The sequence below is a fragment of the Gigantopelta aegis genome, chromosome 8, assembly GCF_016097555.1.
Source record: "Gigantopelta aegis isolate Gae_Host chromosome 8, Gae_host_genome, whole genome shotgun sequence".
NCBI classification, from domain to species: Eukaryota; Metazoa; Mollusca; class Gastropoda; order Neomphalida; family Peltospiridae; genus Gigantopelta; species Gigantopelta aegis.
Genome location: NC_054706.1, coordinates 71,164,688 through 71,183,585, shown reverse-complemented (window position 1 = coordinate 71,183,585; position 18,898 = coordinate 71,164,688). Strand labels below are relative to the sequence as shown.

Here is an 18,898-nt window from a genome sequence, read left to right as displayed (position 1 = left end):
GACACTGCTCAATAGACCTCTTTCACATTCCCATAACGTCCCTTGCCGAAGTGGATGGTATCGAGGCTATATACAAATTGGGGGCATGATCGACAGTTGTCATGAGCGTAGTAAGTAGCTTCATAGGAGCTGTGAATCTGTAGCGACTAACGTACATATTTCGTATCAGATGGTAAAATGGCTGCAAAAAACGGTATACTAAAGTTTTCATTGAAATGGTTTAAGACCAAAAGCAGAGAAACATTAACTTAGAGGATGTCTCTGGAGCCACCTGTCAAGGGTTTTCTAACAATGTAAATTAAAAGATTCATACAATAAAATTAACTTTAGTGGAATGTGTTTGCTACTTTTAACAATTAGAATTATAGCTAAATATTCACGCGGATTTCCAGTGATTTTTAATTCTCCACATGTATCAGTTTTTAAAATTTAATAAAATATGCCTCCCCTTCCTCCTAAAAAAAAAAAAAAAAACCCCTAACTCACATAGACCTTTATCACAGCTTTATTTTCCCCTTATCGTTTCGTTAAAAAAAGACAATCATACAACTACTAATCAGTGTTACATGTCTATCCACAAATTATTTATTGATGTATTTGTTTATTTATTTATTTATCTTTTATTTATTTATTTTATTTTATTTTCTCTATCATTTATATCAGATACATACCACTTCACTTGAAATAATATTTGATATTTACGAAGTTTTAAAACATATATATATTGTATGTGTAGCGCTGAGACCTTGTTTATTATTTTATTTATCTTATTTTATTACATTTCTTTCTTTCTTTTATTTACTTTTGACTCGTTTACATCAGTCACATACAACTTCATTTGAAATATTTGGTATTTACGAAGTTTTAAAACTATTTATTTATTTATTAGGCCCTATTTCTTCATTTTCATTCACCGTTTTAATTATTTCGGCTTAAATTCAGACTTGGCCTGTTTACTTTTCTTGATTGTCCGTCGTCTGAGACATGGTACTTAATGTGTTTGCTTCAAACATTCAAACGAAGTACCTTATGACTGGGCATAATAAACCCTCATGAGTTTATAATAAAGAGACCATCCTGAGTTTGTAGCCATGTTATCAAGCTGTCAGCTAGTCTAATCTGTTTTAAATAAAACTTACATGTTTTTGAGATTAAATAATCTTGCATCGAATTTAAATAGCTGTATATGCAATACAGTTACATTTCTGACCATTCTCAAGTCGGTAGCAACCAAGAAGTCAGAGGGGTGGGGGCTGTAGCCCCACTTTTATAAACCTGGTTTAAAATACGGCTTCCCCCTCCCACCACCAACTAGACTGTGTCCCTCCACTACAGATTGTGCCCCCTCCCCTCCCCCAACTCCAACAGGCCTGATTCTAATGTTTTATAGTACCATAACTCAAATTTCATATGTATCATTTAATTTTATTCCAAATACCAAACAAAATTTTAAACAACTTGGTGAAAAGAAATCCCGACAAGAATCCTGAATGTATTTATTTGTATAATGCTTTATAAATATTTAAATCATGTTAAATACAATAAATATTTGCATACATACATGCGTGCACTCATTAATATTATTTCAGCCCATATCCGATGTGTATTTGCGTACAAATCCGAACCGATGGTTTGTCGGGCGTTAATAACCAAATTTATTTTCATGATAAGCAACAGGCACAGTGGAATGTGACAGAGGTCTATTAATACCTGTAGTGTGATTTTGTTGTTGTTTTATTATTATTATTTATTAAGAGCCTTAAAATATTGTACTGTTTAATATTAGGCAATGTATTTTTCCATTTCAGTCACAGATGAACAATCTGACCGCAAGCAGCCCCTGATTTTTGGTTCGGTGCCATGTCAGTCAACAGTCATTCACACAATTTAATCTGTTTTTTCTTCATCTTCTCTTCATCTTCTCATTACCTGTAGTATATGGACATCACTAGTTGTTAGTCAACATCATGTCCATTAAAATGCATCGCCAGTTCTCGGTAAAAATACCAGGTTCAGAATTTTATACGGGGAATTATAAAATTAGAAAAAGGTTGATTTGAGTTTGTTGAAGGCAAATGAGCGGAGCTTCCTCAAAGAGCGATATCTGTAGCCGGAGAGGCTTGGGTGAATGCTGTCCGGGAATTGTTTACCTAAAGATGCTCAGGAAGGCATTTTCAGATCAATTTGGTTTTGTATATTGTGGTTGGTGAAGTTTATAAAACCCCAAAAGTCATTAAAAAGGGCACTTGAAAGGGGTAGGGAGGGGGTCACAGGACCCTGGGAGCCCCCTTCTGGATCAGCCAATACAGATCAGTGTATTGACCAATCCCAGTTCAATGTATTGACCAATCATAGTCCAGTGTAATGATCAATCCCAATTCAATGTATTGACCAATGATAGTCCAGTGTGTTGACCAATTGAGACGGTTTAGTGCCAGCTGAAAACTTATTCTGGCCTTGTTAGTTGAAAATTCACAGTAACACACACACACTTTTGAAGATTCATCAAGTTTTCCTCATTGTTAAAAGTAGTTTGCATCTCGGAAAGTTGTAGTTTTTACCACTGTTAAGTGTTTGTCTTGTAGATTGTTTTATGGCTTGTAAAATATCACATTATATAGAATGTGGATGAATTTCTACACATTCTTCGACATTCTCATGTTTATAGTACATGTAGGTCAAAAACAAATCATTTTAAGGATGTCCCAGTATTGAGAGAACCTATTGAGGCATCTAACTAGGTGGCTGATGTTTGTTACTTTATAGCTGGTGGGGTTTTTTCTTCATGCTGGGAAGTCTAGACATATATTCATTAAACTATTAAACTAGTGTCTAAAGTATTTGGAACATCTGCCAGTTTGTTCTTATAAAGATCAATGCTCTAATAACAATTATTTGGCTTAGCAATTTCCAGGCCTGTACCGTGCCTAATATAATGGGGTTTGAAGAAGACAGTAAAACTAGTAATATGGAGCACAGTAATATGGAGACACTGGCAGCTAGATGTGAAAAAAAGGGGGGGGGGGGGGGGGGGGTTGACTTGTAAACAAAAAGGGCACTTTTTGTATTTTTCCGAATACTTTTCATCAACTATGCTTCATGATTGATATAATAAATTGCCGGGTAACTGAGTTTAGCAAACATATTTGATAAAAATTATTTTAGCAAGCTTATCCAGTTGTGGGTTTTGTGTGTTAATTATTAATTTTAATTAGTACAATTTTATTGTCATTATTTAAAACAATTTCTATTATTTCATTTAATGTGTGTAATATTTTGTATTATATTTCATTCTATTTATTGGATCTCACAGAATTGGCTCATACTCAAGATTTTTAAATATATTTTTTCTTGTAATGTGTGTATGTGATCACAAGTATGTGCTTGCTGTAATAGATTGGTCGCTTAATCTTGCTATATTGTTTCATTACTACTTCAGTTTGTTTTTTCTGTGATAACAAAAATAAATAATAATAATATCACTCATGAGTACTTTCATAACAAGCTTTATTAATATTTTTCATTTAATTGAGATTCCCTCTCTCCCCCCCCCCCACCCCCCCGATTTTTATGTTTGTAATAAAATGGGAATTGTTTTTGTTCATCACTGATGGTAATGTTTTTAGCTTACTCTTTAGACCTAAATGAAATGATTTTGTAGTAATGACCATTTATGGTCAAATGTTGATTATACACCATCTGTCAGTTTACAAAGATAAAAACATGCATGTTGGGTTGAAATCCGTGATCGTTTTGTCTGTAAGGTGTAACCACATTAAGAAGGAAAGTATTTTGAAAATTTATGTAGATATATACCAGTTTTTGTTGTCATTACTGAAAATCTGATGTAATACTATTAAAGATAGTTTCTGCGTGTTAGAGAAGTTATTTATAGACCGATATAAATCATTTAGGTTTCGTTGTAGAAACATTAGAACCATCGTAAACCATAACAGTGATCTTGACAGACTGTTACACTCTGTGGTGTAAATGTTAAAATATATATCTGTGAAAGCTAAAAGTACTGTAGGATCTATGCTTACCAAACTGTAGTTTTTAGAAATATCTGAATTCTTGTTTCAAAAAAAGGTGTCATTTTGATTGCAACTGTATGATTTTAAACATACCGGTAGTTGAGCCTACTAAAGTCTAGGCTCGTGTTTTTGTTAACTTGTGTGCAGAAAACCTATCAGTTAGTTGATCCTCTTTCCTTACTAACATTTATGATCTGTACTTAGCATCTTGTGATGACATCGTTGAACAATTATGAGTACCATGGGTTATTGTGATGTGTGGATAGTTCCATCGAGTAGAACTAGAAGTATATACGAGACTGCATACACAGCCTGTTGGTAAAAGACAACCTGAATATTTATTTTTATTGTGTATATATATATATATATATATAAATAATAGGTCTAGCTACAAATGTGGTGTTGACTTAGAAACTGACATTTGTGTATCAGAGATTCTCTATTTTTCTCTAGATGTTCTTTTATTCGTGTGTTTGTATATAAATGTATGTACAGATTTGTTTTTGGTTCCTTGTTATTGCTTGATATATGCTCATTTCTTACTGTTCCCGCTTGTTGTAAATTGTACTTGTTAGCTCAACTTTCCATGTACATGTTTCACACACATTTATTTATCAATACATTGTGCAATGTTTTGTGCTTTAGAAAGAATCCTTTCTTCGACATTATTGCAAGTGTTTTAAAATTTTGTTTGTTTTTCAATGCTTGTTAGTGTGTACATTACAGTCTGAATTGGATTGAATCTGTTGGGCTGCTTATTTAAAAACATCTCTGAAAAGTGAAAGCAGGTGACAATAGGTGCCAAGTTTTTCTGCAAACTTTGACATAAAATCTGTGCTATTGCCATCACATTCTGTGTTGTACAGTTCTCCATTTCTGTTGCAAATAATGAACTACTTCATTATCATAAGCCATGTTCACTTTATTAGCAAATGCTGATGAACCAAATTTGTTTTTTTTTGTTTTGTTGTAGGTTTTTGGGGTTTTTTTTTTTTTTGAGGGGTGGAATTGAATCCACTGAAAGCACTCATGAAAATGTATGCATGGAAATATATACAGGTATATGCATGGAATATTAATTTCTATACAAGAAATCGGGTACACACAAAGTGGGCCTTGGGGAAAACATGCTATAAATTATTAGATTCTGTGAATTTATATGCACATCAATGACATGATAATTTATTTTCTCATTTGCAAGTGTTACCAACAATAAATATTAATGAAATTTACTTGAATTTTATCTTTAGTCTTTATCAACTAGCTTATGAAGATTTTTTGTTTGTAATGGCAAACAGACGGAACTAATCTTACCACATTAAAATGTGCAGCTGTTTTAAACACATTACTCTTAAAGGGACACACCTTAGTTTTAAACACTACAGCATATTTCTCGCTATTAGAGCGGTTTATGATCACTTAAATCAAACATTACTTATATTTTATTGTTTAGAACCGAAGTATTTCTGGTCATCCTCCTGTTTCTAATAACACAAAATGCATTTTTCATATTTTTTAAAATGCATGTGCGTCTGAGCAGTTACTGATTATAGTTCTAGTCTATTTGTAAGGATATTTTCCAGTTTTAATATCACACTCTTCTTTCACTCTGTTGTAACTTTATCCAAATATGTTACAAGTTTGTATATTAAATAAACTTAGTGTCCATTTTTACGGGTTGAAACTAGGATCTGCGCCTTTAAGAAAAGTTCCAGAACAGAATGTTTGGCATTCATTCAACTTTTATGAGCAATTGTGCAAATATTTTTAAAACATTGATATCGTGGAAATAAATTTGCCGATGGTATGGGATGAAAGATATAAAATAATGTAATTTTTATTGATAAAGTACAAGTAAAAAGTGAAACCTGAGTGATTACTTAAATAATGGGTTTTTTAATCAATGAAACTGTCATCTGTTACATGAAGTCACCTCTAGTTACTATAATCTCGAACCTAATCTTAAAGAGATGTTTATTTTAAGACTTGTATGTTAATAACAATTTTAATATTATGATGATTACTATTATTGATTACGTACATTTTTTTTGCTTAGAATGCTTAGAATATCAAGGTCAGTAAGAAAAACCCTCATTAATATGTAATGTTAATCATTAAAAAGGTCTTGTTAATCGCAAACATGTTACCACAAAGTCAAGAATATCCCTTGATTTGTCCACTTGGACAACTCCCAAAGATGAATTTAGAGCTTAAAACACAGGTCATGATTATTTCTTCAAAACCGTGTATATTGGTGAATGTTACATGTAGTTGTAGACGTCAAATATTCCAGTTTCCACTGTGGGACATAGTAAGTACAATTCAGGGCTGTAAAAATTTTATGGGTGGGGCAAATATCAATCTCTTTTTTTCTCTCTCTGTGTAAACAATGTATTTAATTACTGGGGGAAAAAAGAGAATGAAATTGTGGTGCAGCTTCTGATTGCAATTAAGTGAAATTGCCATTAACCATTATGTAAATTCATTGATGCGTCCGTTCACATGCCTTTATCCAAACTAATGGAATTTAATGTTTGGACGGTTCCTCGAATGTATAGTATACATATCTGTACAGTATCTTCATTTGTGAATTTGTGAAATAAATTATTACTGTTGTCACTTGCTTTATTTTTGGCTCACTTGTGCAGAACAGTTCATTGTATTGCCAAGGGTGGTGACGTGGCTATATTGGAAAAAACGGCGTGCTTGCAGGCGTCCAAATTGGCTGAAATTTCTGCTGGACATTTGGGAAACCTATAAATTCTGCTGGACAAAATCAAAACATGCCAGACAATACATTATCATGAAGTATAAATGCAAAATAATTGTCGGTCCGATGGGACGGCAGGCAAAAATATCTCCTGGCTCGTGGTGGGGTTGACTGGCGAAATCTGGTAGGGATGGCAATATTTCAACCACTGGCTTGGTTAACAAGGAATGTTTAACAACACCTGAGCACATTTTAAATTACTACTATTTGGTGTCAAACATATGGTTTCAACACTTGGTTGGGAGAGAGGAAGGAAACCTGCTGCCAACAGACTAGCTGTTTCTTTAAAAATCAGCAAAGGAGACTTGTATCGGCTTTGATGTAACAATCATGAGGCACTTGGACAAGATACACATACACACACAATGTATTGATTTTCTAACAAAATTTGGACATCCAACAGCCAATGATTAGAAAATCAATGTGCTCTAGTGGTGTCATTAAAGAAAAAACACTTCTAACCAAATATCTATGCCATCGGATTTTAAAATGTTTTAGCAACAATCTGAACACATTGATTAATTAATCAGTCATCAGCTACTGGATGTTAAAATAGTAATTTAGATATGTAGTCTTAGAGGAAAAACAGCATTGTTTTCATTATCAGCAGAGGATCTTTTATATGCACTTTCCCCATAATTAGGACAGCACATACCACAGCCATTGATACATACCAGTCATGAGGCACTGGTGGGAATCGGGGACTCGGTGGTCTCCCAAGGAAGTTCTATATCCCATCCTGTTAGAAGGAAGGAAATGTTTTATTTTACGACACTCGACACATTTTATTTACAGTTATATGGTTAAGGACCACAGATACTAAGAGAAGAAACCTGCTGTCGCCACTTCATGGGCTACTCGTTTCGATTAGCAGCAAGGGATCTTTTATATGCACCATCCCACAGACGGGATAATACATACCACAGCCTTCGTTACATCAGTTGTGGAGCACTGGTTGGAATGAGAAATGGCCCAATGGGCCCACCGACGAGAATCGATCCTAGATTAATCGCGCATCAGGCGAATGCTGTACCACTGAACTACATCCTGCCCCTCCTGTTTAAGGTTTCTCTTGTACAACATTATAAACCAATATAAATCCAACAAACAGCACTTGTCTCAGGTGCTATGAGGCATCTTCAATGGATGTGTGGTCTACTCCCCATCACAACCAGTGCCTCAAAATCAATACATTAAAGGCTGTGATACGGGAAAGTGATTGGTCAAGGACCCATTGCAGGTTGTTTGTGTACCCACCACCCACAATATAAATTTTATTTAAATAACAAACAAAAATATTTAGCAGACGTACCAAGGATAAAATAATAATTAGGTCTCCCTACAAAGATGTCATCTGCCATTGTTAACCCATGTTAAATTGCCTAACTTCAAATGAATATTACCAATAGGACATAATCTTGTTAGCACTAACAACATACACCATTGCGAAAATACATTATATAAGCTTTTATTTTCACTCCAAAATTGAGAAATTTCTGTCTCAGTTTTTTGCTATACAACCGCATCTGGCTGGTCAGGTGGTTCATTAACCAATTCACTCTGGCTGTCTCTTACACTACACACCCAGGTCCCAATAGGTCAATGCACAATATTACAAAATAACATGGGCAAAATAGTCCGAAGGCTTACCATTAAACATACATATTGTTTTAATTCTTCACCAATTCCTACAAGTGAATATGTGAACCATAACATGTGTCACAATTAGGAACTATAGTGGACCGTGATCAATGAACTCTCACCTGGACGTGAACTGTGTAGTGAGACCTTAGGTGACTCATTCCACTTGCCTCCAGGGGTGAGACGTAGCCCAGTGGTAAAGCACTCGATGTGTGGTCAAGTTATCTATTCCTGTCAGTGGGCCCATTGGACTATTTTTCATTCAAGCCAGTGCACCACAACTGGTATATCAAAGGCTGTGGTATGTTCTATCCTGTCTATAGGATGGTGCACATAAAAGATCTCTTGCTACTAATGGAACAATGTAGCAGGTTTCTTCTCTAAGACTATAATATGTCAGTATTACTGATGATTAATAAATGAATGTGCTCTAATGAAGGAAATGTTTTTATTTAATGACGCACTCAACACATTTTATTTACGGTTATATTACATCAGACCACATACACATGTAGATTGAGAGAGGAAACCCGATGTCGCCACTTCATGGGCTACTCTTTTTCGATTAGAAACAAGGGATCTTTTATATGCACCATCCCACAGAGACAGGGTAGTACATACCACAGCCTTTGATATACCAGTTGTGGTGCACTAGCTGGAGCGAGAAATAGCCCAATGGGCCCACTGACTGGGATCGATCCCAGACCGGCCACGCATCAAGCAGGCACTTTACCACTGGGCTACATCCCGCCCTGTGCTCGAGTGTTGTCATAAACAAAACAAACTCTCTGGGTTTTTGTGTCCCTCTTGCCTCCCACCAACCCCGTTACTGTAAGATCAATTTTGGAATAGCCCCAATTGGCTTACAGGAATATCATGAATCAAGGCACATCACCATCTTCAAGTGCAAATGAACATTCTTACAGTGATAAAAATTTTTAATTTATAAACAAATATAAATAAAAGAATTCATTGTCATGATGTGCAACAATATAGAAAACAAACTGACACATAACAGACATATATTGTATACAATACAGGAAGAAAATTGTGACATCTGGTGACTAAACATCCATTGTAACAGAGTTACATAAGTTCACTTGCAAGGGGAAAAAATATAATATCAACAAAACATTAACCATAACCCTAATGACAAATACTGTATTGTATAATCTTTAAATTTAATAAATCTCCACAGTATAATTTCATCGTTTACAAATATATGTTTATATTAAATTTTTTTTAAAGAGGTACTGTTTTAAGACATGCAAAGCTAAAACTACTGTTTTTAAAAAGCAGTACAATATATATGTATTTGATTACTCTCAAACAAAAAGCACTGAAATAGTATAATAAAAATAGAAAATAAAAATCATATACACGGGGTTTAACCTAAAACAAAAGTCATCAGCATCTAGGAAAATTTAGTCAGAAAATTCAAGTTGCAGTTAGCTAAAAAAACAACTAAATTGATGTTCTTTAAAACAAATTGTGTTTTCTTATTTTCATAAAAGCTTTTTTGCAATTTAATAATGCAAAATATTCAGTAATTTTAATTTTGATATGCTTTTAGCACCCAGCATATATCATAATCACTTGTTACTCTTTTACCATACACAATATTCTGTGATCATTTGTTGGTCTTTCACCATACACAATTATACTGTGGTTCCTTTCTTGGTCTTTTACCACATATCATTATTCCATTCTTTGCTGGTTTATCACTATGCACAATATGCTGTTGTGACTTTGTTGGTCTATCATCATATATTATTATACTGTTATCACTTTTTTGATGGTCTTTCACCATTCATAATATACTGTGGTCCCATTGTTGGTCTCACCATACACAATATACTGTGGTCCCATTGTTGGTCTCACCATACACAATATAATGCTATTACTTTTTTGGTTTCACCATACACAATATACTGTCATCACTTTGTTGGTCTTTTACCATACACAACATACTGTCATCACTTTGTTGGTTTCACCATACACAATATACTGTCATCATTTTGTTGGTTTCACCATACACAATATACTGTCATCACTTTGTTGGTTTCACCATACACAATATACTGTGGTCCCATTGTTGGTCTCACCATACACAATATACTGTGGTCCCATTGTTGGTCTCACCATACACAATATACTGTCATCATTTTGTTGGTTTCACCATACACAATATACTGTCATCAGTTTGTTGGTTTCACCATACACAATATACTGTCATCACTTTGTTGGTTTCACCATACACAATATACTGTTATCACTTTGTTGGTCTTTCACCATACACAATATACTGTCATCATTTTGTTGGTTTCACCATACACAATATACTGTTATCACTTTGTTGGGTTTCACCATACACAATATACTGTCATCACTTTGTTGGTCTTTCACCATACACAATATACTGTTATCACTGATGGTTTTATCATACACAATATACGGTCATAATTTTGTTGGTTTCACCATACACAATATAATGTGATCATTTTGTTGGTTTCACCATACACAATATACTGTTATCACTTTGTTGGTCTTTTACCATACATAATATACTGTCATCATTGTTGGTTTTACCATACACAATATACTGTCATTATTTTGTTGGTTTCACCATATACAATATATAGAGGATATTATATGAGTGTCCATGACAGACGATGTTTATGACACGAGTGCCTAAATTATCATATTATCATTGCGATGCATTATCACCATACACAATATACTGTCATCACTTTGTTGGTTTCACCATACACAATATACTGTCATCACTTTGTTGGTCTCACCATACACAATATACTGTCATCACTTTGTTGGTCTCACCATACACAATATACTGTCATCACTTTGTTGGTCTCACCATACACAATATACTGTCATCACTTTGTTGGTCTTTCACCATACACAATATACTGTTATCATTTTGTTGGCTTCACCATACACAATATACTGTCATCACTTTGTTGGTCTCACCATACACAATATACTGTCATCACTTTGTTGGTCTCACCATACACAATATACTTTCATCACTTTGTTGGTCTCACCATACACAATATACTGTCATCACTTTGTTGGTCTTTCACCATACACAATATACTGTTATCATTTTGTTGGCTTCACCATACACAATATACTGTCATCACTTTGTTGGTCTCACCATACACAATATACTGTCATCACTTTGTTGGTCTCACCATACACAATATACTGTCATCACTTTGTTGGTCTTTCACCATACACAATATACTGTTATCACTGATGGTTTTATCATACACAATATACGGTCATAATTTTGTTGGTTTCACCATACACAATATAATGTGATCATTTTGTTGGTTTCACCATACACAATATACTGTTATCACTGATGGTTTTATCATACACAATATACGGTCATAATTTTGTTGGTTTCACCATACACAATATACTATTATCACTTTGTTGGTCTTTTACCATACATAATATACTGTCATCATTGTTGGTTTTACCATACACAATATACTGTCATTATTTTGTTGGTTTCACCATATACAATATATAGAGGATATTATATGAGTGTCCATGACAGACGATGTTTATGACACGAGTGCCTAAATTATCATATTATCATTGCGATGCATTATCACCATACACAATATACTGTCATCATTTTGTTGGTTTCACCATACATAATATACTGTCATCACTTTGTTGGTCTTTCACCATACACAATATACTGTTATCATTTTGTTGGCTTCACCATACACAATATACTGTCATCACTTTGTTGGTCTCACCATACACAATATACTGTCATCACTTTGTTGGTCTCACCATACACAATATACTGTCATCACTTTGTTGGTCTCACCATACACAATATACTGTCATCACTTTGTTGGTCTTTCACCATACACAATATACTGTTATCATTTTGTTGGCTTCACCATACACAATATACTGTCATCACTTTGTCGGCTTCACCACATAATATACTGTCATCATTTTGTTGGCTTCACCACACAATATACTGTCATCATTTTGTTGGTTTCACCATATACAATATACTGTCATCACTGTTGGTTTCACCATATACAATATACTGTCATAATTTTGTTGGTTTCACCATACACAATATACTGTTGTCACTTTGTTGGTATTTCACCATACACAATATACTGTCATCATTTTGTTGGTTTCACCATACACAATATACTGTCATCACTTTGTCGGCTTCACCACATAATATACTGTCATCATTTTGTTGGCTTCACCACACAATATACTGTCATCATTTTGTTGGCTTCACCACACAATATACTGTCATCATTTTGTCGGTTTCACCAATATACTGTCATCACTTTGTTGGCTTCACCACACAATATACTGTCATCATTTTGTCGGTTTCACCACACAATATACTGTCATCACTTTGTCGGTTTCACCACACAATATACTGTCATCATTTTGTCGGTTTCACCACACAATATACTGTCATCATTTTGTCGGTTTCACCACACAATATACTGTCATCATTTTGTCGGTTTCACCACACAATATACTGTCATCACTTTGTCGGTTTCACCACACAATATACTGTCATCATTTTGTCGGTTTCACCACACAATATACTGTCATCATTTTGTCGGTTTCACCACACAATATACTGTCATCATTTTGTCGGTTTCACCACACAATATACTGTCATCATTTTGTCGGTTTCACCACACAATATACTGTCATCACTTTGTCGGCTTCACCACATAATATACTGTCATCATTTTGTTGGCTTCACCACACAATATACTGTCATCATTTTGTTGGCTTCACCACACAATATACTGTCATCATTTTGTCGGTTTCACCAATATACTGTCATCACTTTGTTGGCTTCACCACACAATATACTGTCATCATTTTGTCGGTTTCACCACACAATATACTGTCATCACTTTGTTGGCTTCACCACACAATATACTGTCATCATTTTGTTGGCTTCACCACACAATATACTGTCATCATTTTGTTGGCTTCACCACACAATATACTGTCATCATTTTGTTGGCTTCACCACACAATATACTGTCATCATTTTGTCGGTTTCACCAATATACTGTCATCACTTTGTTGGCTTCACCACACAATATACTGTCATCATTTTGTTGGTCTTTCACCATAAACAATATACTATGATCATCTTGTTGGTCCTTTAAAACTACATTGTATCAGACAATTAAAAAATTAAAATAATAAGAGCATTAGGCAGGCAAGTGTTTAATATCATTACAGAGATTCTAATGTTTAGATGCTAGAGGTAGGGCATGGGGAGTGTGGGGGAGGGGGTTACTTTCATGAGGTGAGCATTATCAAACACTGGTGAGTGAACTGCCAGATTATCAGACCTGAGTAAACAACAACTACACATGACAATTAATTGATGTGACGAATTATTCACAAACAAACCAAAATACGATGACAACACAGAGGGTAAACTTAAAAAGTGCAGACAAATTTTTTGGAACATTCATTTTACCAACAACAGAATTTTGGGGGAATAAACTAAACTTTTCTTTGTCATGGCTGGATGAAAGAATAGATGTGATTTGTTTAGGGCACATTACAGTAATATTCTAAAGTGCTTCAACATGGCTAATATGCCAGTCTATCCCAAATATTGTCATATTCGTTAAACACTGGATTTTCTAGTGGGGGGATCTTCAGTATTTAAGGCAGTGGTACGCACACCCCAGTATTCACCCCTAGGATCTGTGCCTGGGTTTGATACATTTATTTCAAATTGTGAATTAGATATCCATTAATCATAATCATATTTAGTGTAGATACAACAATAACATGGATGGTTTTTTTTACATATTTAAAAATAAATTGGTTTTAAAACATTAAAAATAATAATAATAACTCACAACATAAATAAATAAACAAAACTGCAATTACAATAGTCAGGAATGGTAACCTGTATCAACAGACAAAAAACATACATGGTTTCCATGGTGATAAACTAATATTCAGACAGAGTTAACAAAAGATAACCAAATGCGTATATCTAAAATTAACAATACATCTTACAAAGGTAACACCAATATCCTGAAAAACTAAAAATAATGTGATTTATAATAAAATACAATAAAAACATATTTTATATTTCAATATTCACTCAGTCATCCTTTTATCAAAAATAGTAAACCAAAAAACTTAAATTTATATCATGGAGTGTATATGACAATTTGAAAGAGTGGATTTGTAAAAAATAATTCACATACTAAATGTGTAACTTGAGACTGCTGATTTAGCATCCAACAATCTTCATTGTATTCCATCGACAATAATGTCATTAATAAGCATCGGTCAGCGATTATTTTGCCCATTTAATAAAAGTTCACCGGGTATACAATTACCAAGAAAACATACACCCAGTGCAGACAAATGTTGGTATTTTACATAATTTGTGCATATTGATAACCTTATGATATGTTTTTGAAAGTTCATCCCTTATTGGTTAAAATTAGCTGGTAATTAACGTATGGTGTTAATATTTAAGATAAACCAATGAAATTGTGTCACTCATTTGACTCCGGTTTCTTTCAACTTGTTTGGGTCACATGATATTCATAGCAGATGGCAACACCTGCCTATAAATTCACTTTCACCTGTTCTTTCTATTGTGATCAGAACACATGCCTGATGTCTGGTTTCCCAGGCTTAATACACTACATGTTCATTGTAAATGTATGGCCTGCTGGGCTAAGGCTCTGCATCTAATTCAGGCACAGAGAAGCAGGAAGGACTGGGGGAGGGGGGGGGGGCTACAGCCAATAATACTGTATCAAAAATATTATTGATAGTAAACCTTAATGCAGAGATCAGTTTTACTTGTAGAATACAGGAAATTGCATTCCAGGACATCTAGTTTTCAAACTTTTACGGGGGAACATACCCAGTCAGCCCCCCAATGTCTACTTGGTTCCACTGTGCCTGTAATTACAACATACAGGTTCAATCATTTATAAGTTCAGCCGGGCTGAGCCCTAGACCTGAATACAGAGACAAATTTAAAATGACACAGTTCACAAGTGTGATTGACAGCTGTAAACTCTTGAGAAATGAGTTAACACAAAGCTATACATCACAGGGATGGATTAATAGTTGTGTAGGGGTGTGTGTGTGTGTGCGTTTTGCATTAATAAAATCAATACACGATGTAGAACAGGGAGATGAGTTTCCAGACTGAAGATGCTATAACAAAATAAAGAGTAAAATAACAAATAAACGGCAATACAACAACAATGAAGACTAGAGCAAATTGAGTAGTGAGACAGTGTATCTAAGCAACACAAAGTAACACAAAATAGGGGTGGAGTGGTTTTGTTTAAATTTCCATTTTAATATTTTAAAAATAAAAGACAATAATAATTTGTTCAAATATTTCAAAACCCAGAGTAAAACTTGTTTCAAATATTTCTGAAACCTGAGTAAACTTGTTTCAAATATTTCTGAAACCAGAGTGAAAAACATTTTAAACTATACATAAAAAATATTAATACATGTATCGGACCCTGATTTTTCCAATATCTGTTGATAAATAGTTTCATTCAAATTATGTAGTTTTACAGGCATCGAAATAAGCATATAGAATGGTAACAAATGTTCATGTTACCACAAAATATGATTCTGGTAACGTATAGGTTATAACATATTTATCAAGTTTATAATTCCCATTTGTAATAATGGGAATTATAAACTTGATAAATATGTTATAACCTATACGTTACCAGATCCATATTTTGCAGTAAAATTTCATTGGCTTGTATGCCCATTGGTCTAATAATAGTACCCGGTAATATATGTTCAAAACAAGAACAAAGTTATGATTTTTTCCAGCTATTCAACCCATTTTATTAGGTGTTGGTAACATAAATTTGAATAACACACAAATGATCAACATTTCCAAGTGGTGTTTTTATTTAATAAGCTTTTGAGGAGAACGAAGTACTCAACTTTCTTAACATCTTTTCGATGCCTGTTTTAACAAACATTTTTGACTAAAACTGACGATAAAGCGTTACGACACGTAAGATGTATGCCGTCAATAAAGAGAGGAATGAACACAGGTGGTTGTTACGTGGTTTCTAGGTATTGCTACACTCAGCTAAGGAAGGGAGTGAGTTATGAAGTATAGAAGCCGAGTCGAGCTATACGTTAATCTCTTATTTCTCCACAGTCAGCGATTACTACTTTGCTCATCGGTGTCCCGTCCGACCGTCCTACAGCCTCTATCTTCTTGATCACCGAATTGAAACCCTCGATAACCTTGCCGAACACGACATGCTTATCATCGAGCCTGGAAAATAATCAAAATGTTCAGTGTAAGCCCTCAAAACCTGACCTCCTGTAAACTGGAATTCCCTCAAAACCAGACCTCCTGTAAACTGGAATTCCCTCAAAACCAGACCTCCTGTAAACTGGAATTCCCTCAAAACCAGACCTCCTGTAAACTGTAAGCCCTCAAAACCAGACCTGTAAACTGGAATTCCCTCAAAATCAGACCTCCTGTAAACTGGAATTCCCTCAAAACCAGACCTCCTGTAAACTGGAATTCCCTCAAAACCAGACCTCCTGTAAACTGGAATTCCCCCAAAACCAGACCTCCTGTAAACTGGAATTCCCGCAAAACCAGACCTCCTGTAAACTGGAATTCCTTCAAAACCTGACCTCCTGGAAACTGTAAGCCCTCAAAACCTGACCTCCTGTAAACTGGAATTCCCTCAAAACCAGACCTCCTGTAAACTGGAATTCCCTCAAAACCAGACCTCCTGTAAACTGGAATTCCCCCAAAACCAGACCTCCTGTAAACTGGAATTCCCGCAAAACCAGACCTCCTGTAAACTGGAATTCCTTCAAAACCTGACCTCCTGGAAACTGTAAGCCCTCAAAACCTGACCTCCTGTAAACTGGAATTCCCTCAAAACCAGACCTCCTGTAAACTGGAATCCCCTCAAAACCAGACCTCCTGTAAACTGTAATCCCTCGATACCTGACCTCCTGTAAACTGGAATTCCCTCAAAACCAGACCTCCTGTAAACTGTAATCCCCCTGAAACCAGACCTCCTGTAAACTGGAATCCCCTCAAAACCAGACCTCCTGTAAACTGGAATTCATTCAAAACCAGACCTCCTGTAAACTGGAATTCCCTCAAAACCAGACCTCCTGTAAACTGTAAGCCTTCAAAACCTGACCTCCTGTAAACTGGAATTTCCTCAAAACCAGACCTCCTGTAAACTGGAATTCCCTCAAAACCAGACCTCCTGTAAACTGGAATTCTCTCAAAACCTGACATTTTTCACTGTACCTTATTAAATATCAGTACAAAACAGAACCTCTTTAAAATGAATACCCTTTAAAACCAGATTTTTTATTTGGTCCCATGGGTGTCCAGTTTAGAGGTTTTTCATTGTATAAGGCGGGTTTTATTTTTTTGGGGTAGGGTTTTTTATTGTAAACATTCACATAAATAAAAAACACCTGAAAATGTAATATATGAAGTTATTTTGTTGGTACATTATTTATGAAAAACCCTAAATATTCCCCTTTTGGGTTCCACCCTCCAGACCTCTAGGGGGGCTCAGAATGACCAAATTCACAATTTAGTTGTCTATGGGTCAAGGATGTTTCCTACCAAAGTTAGTTAAACATGGTATAGATAGTAGATCTGAAAACATTACAGTTTAAATTCATTTCTCTATATAATTATGTATAGTAAACTTCACCTCTTGCCTGGGACAAACAGGGGACCCAATATTAATTATATTCACAAATTATAGTCCATCCCATCATCCTACAATGATGGTTTTGTAAATAATTTCAGTTTGATTTGATGTAAGAAAAAAAGTAAAGTGTTTTGGAAATAACAATAAAAACTATTTCTGTGTGCAATTTAGAAAACAATAGGCTCAGAAATAAATAATGTAGTAGTAAATTCCATAGTATGAAAAAAAGGCGCTCCATGTGGGAAGGACTATAGATCAACCATCTATTGACTTTACATATATGGAAATTCTAACACTCACCAAGATTTGCAATGTGTGTGCACCCATTTTAACCCATCCTTAACCATATGTCTGACGACATATAACCGTAAATGAAATGTGTTGAGTGCGTCGTTAAATAAATAATTTTCTTGCTTTTTCTTCCATGCTAACCCACAAAGGTTTGAAATATGTGCACCCGTTCTAACCCACTTACTGTACCAACACCACCCCCAATGTACCAAGCCGTGAAATATGTGTGCACTCCTGTTCTAACCCACTTACATGTACCAACACCACTCCCAATGTACCAAGCTGTGAAATCTGTGTGCACTCCTGTTCCAACCCACTTACATGTACCAACACCACTCCCAATGTATTAAGCTGTGAAATATGTGTGCACTCCTGTTCTA

General features: G+C 34.9%; 2 protein-coding genes across 4 annotated transcripts in view; one reads left to right on the top strand and one right to left on the bottom strand.

The window, feature by feature from the left end:
• The window catches only part of LOC121380080 (Golgi-specific brefeldin A-resistance guanine nucleotide exchange factor 1-like), a 42,811-nt gene extending 36,161 nt beyond the window's left edge, over positions 1-6,650 (top strand). For both annotated transcript variants that reach the window (XM_041508832.1, XM_041508831.1), the window contains exon 37: positions 1,809-6,650. In XM_041508832.1, the coding sequence (XP_041364766.1) occupies positions 1,809-1,891 (83 nt within the window). In that variant the 3' untranslated portion in view covers positions 1,892-6,650. The remainder of the gene's footprint in view (positions 1-1,808) is intronic.
• Positions 6,651-9,365: 2,715 nt separating this feature from the next.
• LOC121378493 (peptidyl-prolyl cis-trans isomerase 7-like) overlaps positions 9,366-18,898 on the bottom strand; it is a 28,780-nt gene continuing 19,247 nt past the window's right edge. For both annotated transcript variants that reach the window (XM_041506687.1, XM_041506686.1), the window contains exon 5: positions 9,366-16,801. In XM_041506687.1, the coding sequence (XP_041362621.1) occupies positions 16,660-16,801 (142 nt within the window). In that variant the 3' untranslated portion in view covers positions 9,366-16,659. The remainder of the gene's footprint in view (positions 16,802-18,898) is intronic.